Raw genomic sequence first — 15,007 nt, 5'->3', positions numbered from 1 at the left:
TCACTCAAAATAGATATATTGCAAGGATTTGGACAATCATCCCCAGCATTCAAACTAATTCCCACTGATCAGTTACTAGCCATCCCCTTTAAGAGTGCTCGTATAATGGTGTATTCATAACATTTCCATTGTATCTTTACCACTTTGTTCATCATAAATTGACGACTGCACGCAATCCTAATGTAGGTCTATCATGTAGCTGGAGTTTTAGGTCTGCCTTTGGGCGCGGGGGAGAAATGTGTATGTTTTGTAAGAAGTCATTCTTGCATGATACAAGCAAACAACTATGTCTCCCATGAAATGTTCAATAGCATGCTGTATGCGACATGATGTGTGAAATCTGTAGTCTTGACACATATTAGCAAGGAAACGACTGCGTCATGTGTAGGACTAGGAGCGTCAAATCTACTTCCTCGCACTCATTAAGAAAATAATTCTGTCTGACTCGGAAGGGTACATTGTATGGGGGTGTCGCCATTTTGTTTGATTACAATTGTGTTAACTGTGATAATCTGTGATGGATAGAAGATACGACCTCGTTCTTCTTATAACACTGACTGCTGCTGTGTTTTGTGGGCAAAGTGGGAAAGGTAAGTGTAACTTTATTTTCATAACTTTGCCGTCAAGCCAAGTAATGCTAATAAAAGATGTGGTCGAAACGACAGAGTCCAACAGAAAATAACGACATTCAGAAAACGGCTGTATTCACTTAGAAAGGGAAGTTCGTAATAATTGTTCCTCCTCAACCCCGTTCTACTTGTATATATACTGGTATATATATACTGATATACTGGTATAATATATGAAGTCAAAAAGCACATGATAAAATGATTCCCGTGGAAAAAAAAAGAAGGAACAGCAGTTATACAGTTACGTGTATAGTACTTTACCTGTTTCTTAAGTTGGATGTAAAAAATACAACGTGAACAATGAGTCTTTTCCTGGTTTTCCAGGAATCGTTCTTAAAGGCTGGGCCAATAAACTTGAACCAATCTACATGTTTATTCCACTTGGGACAACAACACTTCTCTGTAGACTCAAAACCATTTCAAAGGATGAGAATATGAGGATATAAAGAATTTAATAAGTTGTCCAAGAATTTTCAGGCAAGCACTCACTGTTGTGTTTCAAAGGAAATTAATGACATGATGAATTTTAAAGTTTGCTTAAAACAAATCATTCGAATTTATATTATTTGATCTGATGATAATTATATCCGTACGCTCTGATTTTCATGAATCATAATTACAATTGATGGAAAGAACACAACAAAACTTTAACACACACACAAAAAACATCTTTAAAAAATGCTGTCTACCCTAGCTAATCGAAACAGGGAGAAATTAAAAGAATGCAAAAAGTGACAACTTCTAGCCAACATGTTAAAGATATCTATTGATTTTCTCATACTAAACTTTGGTGTCCCAAGAACAAATGTTTTTCTTTTAATCAATATAAAGACACTTCAATGGGAACCAAGTCGCTAATTCCAATCCTTTGCTTTAATCGTGTTAATTGCATCTTGTCGACGAACCAAGATTATGAATAAGTGCTATTAGATATTAGCGCAACAGAATTAGACTTTAAAGTGATGAGCCGAAACGGTGTTGATACGAAAATTCTAATTGAATGAATTGGCTTGAGGACTAACCGAAAATTAGACGAAAGGGGAGTAGACTAACTGCCTGTTAGACCTAGTGAAATACAGACCCAATGGGCAGTGGACCAAATAAAATGACAATTTCAGTACACAAAATGATGACTGGACAAAATGGAATAAAGATGAACTGAAACTAAGCCAAAGAGTAACAATATTAGAAGAAGTGGGGAAAATCCAAGTAGACAAAATGAAATTTAGACCATCTGGTCGTTGGGAGAAGAAAAAAGTAGTCAAACTTGGCATTAGACTAAGTGAGGATTAGACCAAATGGGCATTAGACGAATTTGATAGTAGACTAATGGGTTTCGCCATAGTGATGATAGACGTACTACATATGGAGTAAACCACCTTATACAAGTAGTAAGCCAAGAGGCAATAAACCAATGAACGTAACATGCATACTATGACACAGATTCCATTTCCATTTTTCTAGCTTCGTTGGTAGGCACCGCCCCCAACGTCCAAGGATGGAAAGGAGGAGACATTCGATTGCGGTGTAACATTCAGGAGGAGCCTGTCGTTGTGCTCTGGGTCAAGGAGAGAATCTCGCATCCGGGAGAGAGGACGACTAAGGCTGAATTATTCGATGGAAGGGTTGAAAATACAGAGGAACGGTTCGATATCGACAAGAACTTCAGCCTCGTCATCACTGACTTGGAGGTGCCAGATGAGGGTCGTTACTATTGCCAGGTGGTGCTGAAGAATACCGAGATTTTTGAAAATTCCACCATCATGACGATTAATTGTAAGTGATATTTTCATTCTTATCTTCATGATGACATGCGTTGGTGAAGACATTAGAGGAAGAATCATTTCAACAAATAAGGTGTAAAAGGGGTAAAGATCACTAGAATATGCAAGTTATAAATAAAAAAAAAAAAAAAACAACATTAGGAATCAATCTGTTCCAGTCGGCAACTACTCTCTGGCTGAAAAAAACGTTAAAGCGATGAAAAAAAAATGTGTTTAGTATCTCTTGAATGATAATGACAGCAATCTTTTCATCATAGCGTCACACTATTAAACTCGTAAATGCAAGGCTCCACGTTGCCACAATTTTAGATACTGAAAACAAAATCAGTAGAATCTGTATTTTCTTTGTATCCAGATACTGTGAAGGGAATGAGCATAACTCGGCATTTTGACAAAATTATTTTCGGCGTTTTCGGTTGTATTCATTGTGGCCTTTTATCAGAAATGTATAAGAAATGTGATGAAAAAAAAAAACCCCACAAACTGACTAACGTATGGATGTATACTTTTATTTCAGTTGCAATTAAAATAACAATTCTTCAAAATTATTGAATACGAAAAAGTAAAGAGATAAGCCATAAGACAAAAATGACAAAGTACAAAAATTTCTAACTCTACATAATGATGGCTCAACTTAGCTTCTTTATTCATTCACATTGAAATAGCTCCATTCTTGTCGTTTTACGCATGGATTTTTTTTTGTGCTTATTTTCATCAGAACTTAAAGTATATTCCGTGTTCTTCAACCACGTGTATTTGGGGTGGTTTTATTTTGACTTCAAAATGATGATTTTACTTTAAATTTCAAAATCTTTAAACATTGCGCTAAACCAGTCGTTTTTAAAAGCTACAAAACGTAGGTCTATTCTATCGAAAGATTGATTATGTGCAAAAGTGAATATCCGAGCTCCGCGCTCTGAAAATGCTTGAAGATGTGCATCCCCGGAGAGCCAATTTAGTCTCATTTACGATGGACTCAGAGTCGGAGTAATGAAATAGTAATGTGTCACGCACTTTTACTTTTTCCGTCTAGTCAATTCAAAGAAGATGAAGAAATTGTTCAGATACCGAATAAAATTCATGGACTACATTGCAATAATAATAGTCGTGCAGCTTCACCTCCGACAAAGTCAGTAGCCATGCGCATGACCCATGTATTCAAGCATAATCCCTAATCCCGATTTCTAATAAAATGTAAATTAAACTGCAGATGGCACAGAGAGGTAAGTTACTGCTCATTTTTTTTTATCCTCTCGTCAAATGCTTCATTGTTTTAGCATTCTTCTAGTACAGGTTTTGTTTATAACATAGCAAAACTTGTCGCAAAATAGTGCAACTCTCTTTTGGTGAAAAAGAAACATTCTGTAAAAATCAATTTAATGACCTGCTAAGTAAACAAATGTGGATACAAAATGTGTGTCTTCTGTAATCTATCGTCCTATTTCCCTAGCGATGGCATCAAGACATGCGATCGAGGAATGCGTTGATAAGAGTCAACCTCGTCAACGACGGTGTACATACCAGGCTCCATCCAACACGTCTTCTTTAAATCTTATGTGCGTCGTGAGTGGATTCAAACCTAACGTTTCCATGCTATGGACCGAGGAGTCGGGAAAGAGAATGAATTCCGTGGTTTCACAACAGAACATACTTTCTGACGGCACATACGAGAGGTTCGAGACAATCACTGTTTCAGCTAAACATGGGACAGAGCAAACCTTCATGTGTGTGGCTACCGGTGACTCGCTGAATGGAACGTCGACCCAAGAAATCACTGTTCTGCCTGCATCAGGTATTAGTGAAGCTTTAATGAAGCTCTGTGTTTCTGAATAATACAGGTCAACAAGTGATGATACTACCCCCCCCCCCGAAAAAAAAAAAAAGATTACAATTTTTAGATGTTATTTTTTTAATTGTTTTAACGATTTTTAGTTTAGATATTAAAAACAGACAAAAAGTGAACGAATTATAAAGTAAAGCAGCCTTCCGAATATAATTCATGGATATCCTCTTTTAGAGTTTGAATAACTGTTCTCTCCGTGTATGATTTACCTATTTGCAAAGCATTATAGGATGCATGTGAATTGAGATACTAAATATATTTTCTGATTGATGGAGAAAGGTTTACGCTCCACCATGTTCATGTAGTTCTTAGTCAGATTGTTGCTTGGCAGAAGAAGAACCTAGAAAGAGGAGAATTGAAGAGGGAAGCGACATGTATAGTTCAGTTCAGTTCAGTTCAGTTTAGTTCAGTTTTTATTTCTGGATTTCAAAATCAGTACAAATCAACAAATCAACAAAATACTTACACAGTCATTTACACAGCTAATATTCGTAACGTTTGGATCTTACATACATTTTCTTTTTTTCAAGAACGAATATCATAATTATATGAAAGGAAGCAATAGGAAATGATAAAAATGAAATGCAGGGGACCATCATCATAAGCTAAGCTTGACGAGGAAGATGGCTCCAGGTAAAGAGATACATAAAGAAAATCTTGCCACTCACTGAGTGGGGGGTAATTGTGCAAAGGGCACAGTAGAGAGATACATTAGTCCATGGGCCAGGCCAGATATTGGTACCATCTGAGGTGGCAAAACCTTTTTGGTGTCATTTTGTTTGTCGGGCATAGATATGCTTATCAAGCTGTGATAGCATTTCCAAATGAGTAGCTTAGTCGTAATAAATGAATTTTTAACCAATTTGATCTCGTTGTTATATCTCTATACTTCTGAATCGAAACTAACCGCTACACAAAGAAGAGCACTGTCTTCTGTATGTTCCATAGAGCTGTAAAATGCAGCTCTATGGTATGTTCACAGGTGTTCTGTTGTAAACGCGGTGCGCTTAGACTTTATTCAAGGCAGCGAAGGGAATATCCAAAGGTTATGATGTCCACAGCGCTTAGTCTTTATTCTAGACGGCAAAATGAATATCCAAAGCGTATGATACAGTGTATATCCTTTTATCTAAAAACAAAAACAACAACAAAAGCAATTCATCGTAAATTTTACCGTATCTTTCAATTATTTATCATTTTCCGGCGAAAACGCTACGGTGGAAACGCTGATACCACGCCAATGTCGCTTTATTTCCCTCCAACATAAGATAATGCAAAAACAATGTACCGGTACACTACGATAGATGATAATGAATAATATTGTAAATGGACAGAGTGATTTTTGTTTAAAACTGATGTATTTGTTGATAGGGTAGTATAAAAACAGTGTAGATAATCCCTTTTATGAGGAACTTTAATCATGATAACGGTACATTGGTCTAGATAAAGACTAAGCGCACCGCGTGACAGCTGTGGACATCATAACCCTATGGATATTCCCTTCGCTGCCTTGAATAAAGACTAAGCGCACCGCGTTTACAGCAGAACACCTGTGGACATACAGAAGGCAGTGCTCTTCTTTGTATAGCGGTTTAGTTTCGATTCAGAAGTATAGGGATATAAAAACAAGACCAAATTGGTTAAACATTAATTTATTATGACTAAGCTACTCATTTGGAAATGCCATCATAGCTTTATAAGCATATCTATGCCCGACGAATAAACTGACACCAAAAAGGTTGTGCCACCTCAGATGGTACCAACAACCCATTGTTCAGGTCTTGGCCCATGGACTACATAAAGAAAATCTTGCCACTCTCTGAGTGGGAAGTAATTGTGCGAAGGACGTGCGGTGCAGTGCGGTGTGCATTATGTTGGGATGAATCTTGGTTTGTACGTTGAGTGTCATTTTGTGTATCAGTGTGATGAGGTAAATGTTACTTCAGTTATGACCGTGAACTCATTGTTTAGGGTGTTTGTTGACCAGGTGGTATGAATATTTATGTGTCAGAAGTATACTGGATTATGAGGGTGTTTTTTAGTTCTCGTTTGAAAATGTTCAACGACGTACATTGTTTTAAATTAGGGGGTAAAGAATTCCAAATATCTGGTCCATTATGTTTTAATGATTTTTGAGCTAAAATGATTCTGGTATAGCATTTATAGGGGTTGTAAGGAGGGCCAAAAATGAAGAGCTGGGGACAGTACTGGAAGTTGAAGTTGCATTAGTGGAAACGGAGGTAGAGAAGTGAACAGAGAGAGTAGTAAGAAAGATTAGAGTGAGTATCAAGTAAGATGTTCGGATATCGTGGGGAGGAGAAAGATGGAATAGAATGGGAGGGGAAGAGGGAAGAGTTAAAGGTTTGAAAATCATGGAGATAGGAGAGAGAAGTGAAGGTTCATGAAACCAAAGAGAAGAACGAAGTCGGCTAACAATGTGTTTGTTATTCTCTTCTTCTACTTGTAATGGATGGTAATGTGCTTCATCGATATTTGCATTAAGTTTCAGGAAAACGTGGTAATGTGGGTCTCATCATTGGACTCGTCATTGGCGTGCCTGTTGCCATCGTCACCCTATTTCTCCTTGCTGGAAAATATCTTCAAAGCAAGCATCCGGAATACCTTCCGCAAAAAGGTGTCGATTTTTCGCTTTTATTTATTCATTTTCTCTTTTGCTACGGATTACAATTTTGTTTTTGGTTTGTGTGTGTGTGTGTGTGTGTGTGCGGAAGTCGGTTTGTAAGTGTTTAGGAATAGCCACTTCTTACCATGAAATTGAAGTGAAGAACAGTCGACCCGTGTCTACACAATACTCGTGAAAAGAAGAAAGCGATCTGTGTAGATCATTGTAACACAGTCTACACTTCGCATAGTCGCAAAGGATTTTTGCTAATAATCATTAATTTTATTCATTATAATATGCCCTACCATATATTTGTATTCACAGTATTAAACAAGTTGCCAGCAAGGGAACATGTAGTTGGTTACCATTCTGTGATAAACGTTCTATCATAGATAACTGCATATCAAGAGACAATGGTTTCCGAGCAATGATTTTCATTAAATCTAGATACACAATAATCATTATCATAATCGATCATCTATATCTCTTGTTGGCGTTGTTGATTTGTTTCAGGATGTGGCTGGAACCCCTGCTGGCGAAGACCAAACATACCAGAGCGAATTCACGAGGAAGAAGGATTAATAACAGGTATGAAAAGCATGGGTCTTAATAGTCATTATCGTATCTCTTGTAAAAAAAGACAAGGAAACCCTGATGCTTTTATCATTATATAATGCATACTTATTTCTACAGTTTCGGCATCATAATACTGTCTTGACCATTTTTGCTTTTTATACATGCAGTAATACTGTTTACGGTATGCGCTAAGAAACAACATGAAAACATGATTATCATGATTATCGTATGATTTGTGAAAATGGAACGATCATTATGCGTGGTGTGCTACTATGCACACTAAGTATTATTTTGTCAGCATTTACTCATTGATTATAGAATTCTAAATAAATGCATTACAGAGTAACAAAATGACTCTCTATATCAACTTACTCTACAATATTTAGGACTAAGTGCCTTGAACATCCAATGCAGTTCCAGAGATAAATTTTTCTATGTGTACTTAAAACATAATAATTATGTTACGAAATAACATGACATGAGGAATATTATTTTTCTTTATTGTGTTTAATTTCCCTTGAAAGGTTTATCATCGCTGACAAAGGAACAAGTACAGCAATTCAAAGAAGAGCTTAAGGAGTATTACCGTTTGTCACGAGGCAAGGGCATGGCAGATCCCGTCAACTCCATGGAAAGTGTTGAATTGGATGAAATTGATATCAATTTAAGTAAAATAGATCGAAATGGCAAGCGTAAAACACCACTAAAATACGACGATCTTCTGACAAGCATCGAACATCTTTCAAGCCGCTTTCTGATTCAAGGTGACGGAGGTGTTGGGAAAACAACACTTTGCGCTAAGATTGCCTGGGACTGGTGCCAGGGACGGATTCTCCAGGATCTGGACATGGTGCTCCTAATTCCTCTTCGAGATGTCAAAGACTCAACAAGTATCGGTGGTATTGTCAAAACATACCTCTCTCATTCAAATACAGCAACAAAGACTATGATAGATGACTATATTTCAGCAAATCTAAGTAAAATTCTCATTATATTTGACGGCTACGACGAGTTTAAAGGAAAATTAAGGGAAACGAACAGCAGCGACGTCGTTCGCATTCTGAATATAGAGCAATATAAGTCATGCAGAGTAATTGTGACGACCCGACCATGGAGAACAAATGAATTCATGATAAATGAGATTCTTGCCAAAGCTTACACTTTGCTTAACGCTGAAGGATTGAACAAGGAGAATGTAACAGCCTACATTAGGAGGTACTTTCGGATCAGAGAAAAGGACAATCTTGCAGAGAACTTGATCAGTTTCATGGAGGAAAACGATGTCATCCGGTTGAACATGGCCCCATTTCCTATCTACTGTGCAATGTATTGCCTCATGTGGAACGACTTCAGTGAAGAGAGAAGAAAAGAAATGCAAAAAGTGCAAACTTTTTCCAATTTCTTTGGAGAAATGATCTCTTTCCTGAAAGAACATTATGCATCAAACGTTTGTAAAAATCTACGGAATCAGAACACTGGGAATCATTTCAATGAAGCTGGTAGGGCGATTCAGGAAATAAGTGGAGTAGCGCTAGAGGGTCTATTTGACAGGAATCTTTCATTTCCTGAAGAACAATTCAGCAAGTGTCGTGATGCCATGGAAATATGCTGCAGAGTGGGAATTTTGACAATAGAAAGAGATGACATCACAAGGGAACGTCAGTGCGATGTCAACATTTCATCCTTGGTTGGGTCAAGAGTTTCATTTCCCCACAAACTGCTTCAAGAATTCATTGCAGGGGAACATATTGTGAATTTATTCGTCAATGATCGCGCCAAGTACGACACGGTGAAAAACAGACTTCTCAGTCGACCCGAGGAGTTCCGCTACGTACTCTACTTCACCTCAGCTTTAGGTAATGAGCTTGGTGTTGATATAATCAGCGGGTTAATAACCTGTGGTACAGCTGACTTCATGTATGATGCCTTTCTTAATGATGATGATAATCGTGATTTCTGCGTAGACGTTGCATTTGAATGCCACACTGAAGAGGCTACAAAGATAGTGGGAAAACGATGGAAGGATTACAAACTATCATCTCTTTCTTCAGAACACACAGTGTCAGGAGTTGTGTTCATGGTGCGCTACAATCAGGTGGTGAGTGAAACAGCTGACATATCGATTTGAAATATCGCAGAAAGATTTTGTAGAATGAAACTACCATTCTGAGCATGTGTTTGTGCGTCTTTCACTGTGCGTCACTGAGAGCAGATCGTCAACTTCATCTGTTGTATTCACATTGGTTTTCAGGCCTGAGGAAATCTATCTGAAATGAAAAAAAAAAAAACAGATATAAAATCGACGTGGAGTATTGCTAATGTAAATCCGTCTTCCTCAAGGTTGAAAGATAACCTAATTTGTGAGCTGATTCTTAACCCCTGTGTTATTTGTTTTATGTCTTGTTATCAATAAAAGACATCTGTGGTACAGTAGACTCCCGTTATAACGAAGTCCTCCTGACCGAGAGTTTCCTTTCTTTATATCAAACAAACAAACACACAAACAAACAAAACAAACAAGAAGCAGCAAACACAACGTACAGGGAGGATAATATTGCATTCTGAACGCTTATTTCTTTGTAATCGGCATCTCGATATGTTTGTTGTAACGGGAATGTACTACATGTTGAACAAAATGAATTTTCTTGTGCCTTTCTGAAAAAAAAAAAAAAGATTCCATTGGGAAAATAGTACAAAAGTTTCCCACTCGCGTTAAATCAGATCGATTTGCATATGTTACATTAACCAAATTACCGCTGGTGCTGGTATTAATGATTTAAATTTGGCTTTACTAAAGACACTGTCTATCGATGAGAGATATTATTCTATGACCTGTGTATCCTGTGAAATAGATATTCTTTACTTAGTAGGGACACATAATGTACATGTTTAGGACACATAGCATGAGTGTTGATGAAGTCATAATCTGTCGTCCCTAAGCTCTAAGCTTTCTTATTATATATCAATCAGAGAATGCATTCTTCCCTTCATGAGCTGTAATAATTTGGGCCTAATGTTTTGATATGCGAATTTTACGTTTTACGTTTAACTTATTTGCTCGGATATTCCCATTTCCAATTCAACTGTATGTACATTTCCGTCATGATTCTATACATTGTGGATAATAAATCTTCTCTAAATGTAACTGCCAATCAATGCTCGTTCTATCAGCAATCGCTATATTTGGACAAAGTGAAGTGCGGAAGAACTGTGTCACGTGACTTGGCGGAGGGCGCATGCTCCAGCTGTGAACTGCGTGAAGTGAAAATAGCAGAATCACAATTTCACATTGAATTCTACAAGATCCTCGGCGCAGAGGCTTCCAACTGTCGGGTAAGACCTTACGGAATATCCACATATGCACAACACGTATCTTGTAATGTTACAGACTAGAGATTGAATACTACGCTATTTCAAAGGGGCAATATATTAATATAAGAACACGTTACTAAACAGTGAATGACTATTTTATTACCTCTGTATGTTATACAGAGTTGTTGTGTTTTTTTCTTGTCATTTTTACACGTTATTATTCCTTTTCTTTTGTTCATAGTTTTTATAATATCTTTTATTTTCTTTTTCTACAGGTTGAAGATTTGGAATTGTACTATGGCCGCCTCGACAATGATATTCTAAATCAGTCCTCCGAGTCGGTGGGAAAAGACTTGGCACGATGGGTGTGTGGTATGCCACGTCTTTCGAAGTTCAGACTTCATTGTCCATACCTGCCTCATAGTTTCCTTTCAACAGCAGTCGCCTTAGCGCCATCCTGTCAGGTATGTTAACCTTGCACTATAAGTCATTTGGTGTTGTGAGCGCGCTGTAATTTCTTCGTAGAAAAAGAATTACGACTCTGAATGAGTTATCATATATTCTTTTCTTACTGGGTAGCAATTACTTTGGAAATCAAGCTTATTCCGCTACGGTTTAACTTTGCTTGTAATTATACTCTTCAATGTATGATCAATACGATCGGTGTGGTTACTTATCATTGAATGAAAGACGTATCGTAATAAGCAGTTATAATCTGGTGCAAAACATCAGATATTTTACCCGCATGAACCTTGCAGCACATTTTTGACGATACAGCGTTTTACTTCGATGAGTTGGATTATTGAACTCTTCCTACGAAAGTAATAATGAAACATGTGGAGTGAAAAGCACAGAGAGAGAGAGAGAGAATGACAAAGACAGACAGAGAGGGAGGGTGAAAGGGGAAGGACACAGTTTCCTGTAGTTTTAGAAAAGTTTTGTGTTGGTGACACTGTATTACTATGTAATGGAAACAAACTTTGTCCTTTCTTTTCATCACGAAGGGGGGGGGGGGGGGGGACCACTAGCGCATCGTCACACGAAAACAGACGCACAGATAAACATACACGACACATAAACGTACATGCGTCATGCTAATACAAGATCCCTTTGACTGTCTAAACCGCAAAAAAAAAAGAGAATTATGACTTTTTTCTTGGCTTTATATAAATCAATTTAAAACAATATCATATCTGTCATTTCATTTGACTGGAAAAAAAAATATAGGCATGTCAATTATGATATTTTGGGTGACTTGTACGTTTCCATTGTATGCGACGTCACAAACAATATTATGCAGTGTGAGTGCATACATGTGCTTAGACATTGGTTTCACTGAGCCAGGAGTTCAGTAAGTGTTCTTGTTTCTTTAATCAAATGGTGTAAAAAAAGTAGATTTTGACACGAGTTTTGCATCTTTTCAGTAAAATTAGTATTTAAAACAGCTAATGGCGTCATCATTGTAGCAAGCTCACAATAAAGTCGTGTATATCAGATACCAGCACCTGGACCAGGATCAACAACATGACACTCGACCCTTCAATCCGTGCAATGATGGCAACAACCTTCTACAAAAATCCTCCTCCATGGAAGCTAAAGAATATTAGGCAAGAATGTTGGGCCGTGTAATCAACTCAAATAATCAGGAAAATTCATTCTAGGTCACGATAACAAAAATCATGATTATGATGTTATATTGTCATCATTATTATCAATTTCTGTTTGTTTATTTATCTGTTTCGTTGTTTTTTATTTTTTTTTTCAGTGGCGATATGCATCCTAAACAACTAATATAGTAATAGGCTGAAAGCTACCACCACATTACATAAACCGCTGAGAGTCATCAGGACATAATTATCCGTAACCGGACTTTGTTCCCCTTGACACAATATGTGACCTGCCTGTCTCAATGAATGAGACGCTCTCCTCTCAACATCTCTCTCAAAGCAGGCATAAACAATAAACTTTATCATACCGTAGTTTTGTGGTTTGTAAAAATCAGGAACCCTAGTCGAATATTTTCGAGGGAGAAGAGTGAGTGCATCGGAGGCGAGCGTATGATTGGAGTGACTTAGGACTAACTGATGACAATATTTCAAAACGTTTTGGCACCATTCATATTTTTTCAGTGATGCTTCAAGGGATACCCCTTTCATCATACTGCAAGATTTCTAATTTGAATACTTCTGAAGAATATGATGTACATGCTGTATAGTTTATCTATCACTATCAATGGGGTACAATCTATACTTGAATCAACCATGCGTTCAACGGCGTCATTGTTATTCGTATCGATACATATTCATGTAACGTGTGCTGATCAGCGGTCATTAATAGCAATCCCCCCCCCCTCCCACCTCTCCTTCATTGCACCAAGTCGGGCTACCATTGCCACTGTCACAACCATCCGTGCTTTATTCTTGAGAGTCCCTTCTTGCTCTCCATACAAAGTGGTTGTGCTGATTGGTTGGGGAAAACGCACATTTCTGTGGTCACGATAGCTACTGCCTAGTTGGTCCTTTTGTATCATGTTTACACTTTGAGCAATTTTACTTATTCTTCCACATATAAATACAGCATTCCCTTTTTCATAACCTGGCAACATTTTTTTTTTTTAATAGAAAGGTAGAATAAATGGCGAAAGTTGACCAGGTGAAGACATCTCTTTATCTTTTGCCTGCTTTTGAAAACAGAGTATCTATCTTAGATCTCTTTAAGACCTAAAACAGCTCTTTTAATAAATCAGAAAAGTATCCATAGAAAGCACAATGACGCTTATCTAGAGAAATTCTATCTTCGTGAGTTGTGCAACTCTACTCCTTTAGTGCAATGGTATTCTTGATTATTATCGGGAGATTAGAGTCTCACCAAATTTCAATAAAACATGCTAGATCAAACGTTATTTGAATACCATTCCAATTGCTCCGAATGCTTTACATTATTGATTTTATGGCATTTTGATTTGGTACAATGTACGAGATACTATTTTTGTTTGACTCTTTTTTTTTTTTCTCTCTCTCTTCTTTTTTTTTTCTCCCTTCCTCTAATTTGTATTGCTCCTTTTTGTTTGAGTTCTTTGCCTTATATGTACCTCGCGTATAATGTTATTTGTTTACTATTTCAGCTAGATTTGTGTATTTCTTGTATATTCATTTCTTTTCGTTGTTTGTTGTTGTTTTTTTACTACTCTCCCCTACTGAATGTTTTGTGTATTGTTATGTTGTTTTTTACTTTGGTTGGACCTCTTCGAAAACCAGCAATTTGCTGAAAGGGCTATCCATCCAACAAATGGTAAATAAATAAATACAAAAATACAAAATCTTATGTCTGCATCTTATAATGTATACGTACATGTACAAGACATTTATGTTCCGGGCCAGCCCTTCGACTTCACATTGGTCTTTTTCATGTATGTAATCGCACTTTGTTATCATAATTCACTGGATTTTATCTTATTGTAAGATTTGTTGATATAATATTTTTTCCACAGATCCAAGATCTTTACTTGTATTTCAACGACATTCACGACGCTTCCCAATATCAGTCTACGATGGAAGAAGACTTAGCCAAATGGGTGTTTACTATGCCACGTCTTTTGAAGTTCAGTCTGAGATTCCCCGACTTGACCGATACTTTCCTCGCAAGAGCCTTTGTCTCGGCATCATCCTGTCAGGTGTGTTACATTTGGTTATGCGACATTTTCTTTTTGTTTTCTTTTTGCAGTATAGTAGACTTCTCTTAAAATGAACACATAGCCGCCTTGGTTGTGTCTTACTTGCTAATTAAGGACAATGATATCTTTGCAGATCATAATTAATGTGTTGCTTCTTAACATTGTTTTTTTTTTTAACTTTTGATTTTCCCAACATCAAACCCTTCAATATTTGAAAGTGACAACAGGAACAATTTTTGTTATTTTGTTGTTGTTGAAGATAACCACGTTGAAAAAAAAAATAGATGGACTTTTTGCAATCTTAGAACTTTGTTCTGACGAAAAAACAATACAAAACAAAAGCAAAAAAATCCACTTTGATGAATTTGATGGAGAATGGGAGGGGTGGAACGTACCAACTGTTTTGTGGCTACCACTCGGATGTCACACCTGTGTATTGTTTATTGGCGCCAAATCATCAGTTGCCTTTTAGCCATAATGTCAGAAGACGACAGCCCGTCGTCGAAACTGTCATAGGTACATAAAACAAATAATTGGACATATTTAGAAATCTCTTTCCCGAAAATC

The 15,007-nt window shown here is 37.1% G+C and overlaps 1 protein-coding gene across 1 annotated transcript in view; it reads left to right on the top strand.

Moving 5' to 3' along the window:
* Positions 1-517: 517 nt before the first annotated feature.
* Positions 518-15,007, top strand: part of LOC140236267 (uncharacterized) — a 38,350-nt gene continuing 23,860 nt past the window's right edge. Inside the window, exons 1-9 of the mRNA XM_072316226.1 lie at positions 518-590; positions 2,094-2,405; positions 3,864-4,205; positions 6,766-6,891; positions 7,393-7,476; positions 7,980-9,553; positions 10,627-10,788; positions 11,043-11,231; positions 14,258-14,440. Of these exons, the coding sequence (XP_072172327.1) occupies positions 518-590; positions 2,094-2,405; positions 3,864-4,205; positions 6,766-6,891; positions 7,393-7,476; positions 7,980-9,553; positions 10,627-10,788; positions 11,043-11,231; positions 14,258-14,440 (3,045 nt within the window). The remainder of the gene's footprint in view (positions 591-2,093; positions 2,406-3,863; positions 4,206-6,765; positions 6,892-7,392; positions 7,477-7,979; positions 9,554-10,626; positions 10,789-11,042; positions 11,232-14,257; positions 14,441-15,007) is intronic.

This window comes from Diadema setosum, chromosome 12 (assembly GCF_964275005.1).
Source record: "Diadema setosum chromosome 12, eeDiaSeto1, whole genome shotgun sequence".
In the NCBI taxonomy this organism is placed as follows: Eukaryota; Metazoa; Echinodermata; class Echinoidea; order Diadematoida; family Diadematidae; genus Diadema; species Diadema setosum.
This window is presented reverse-complemented; position numbering and strand designations above follow the sequence as displayed.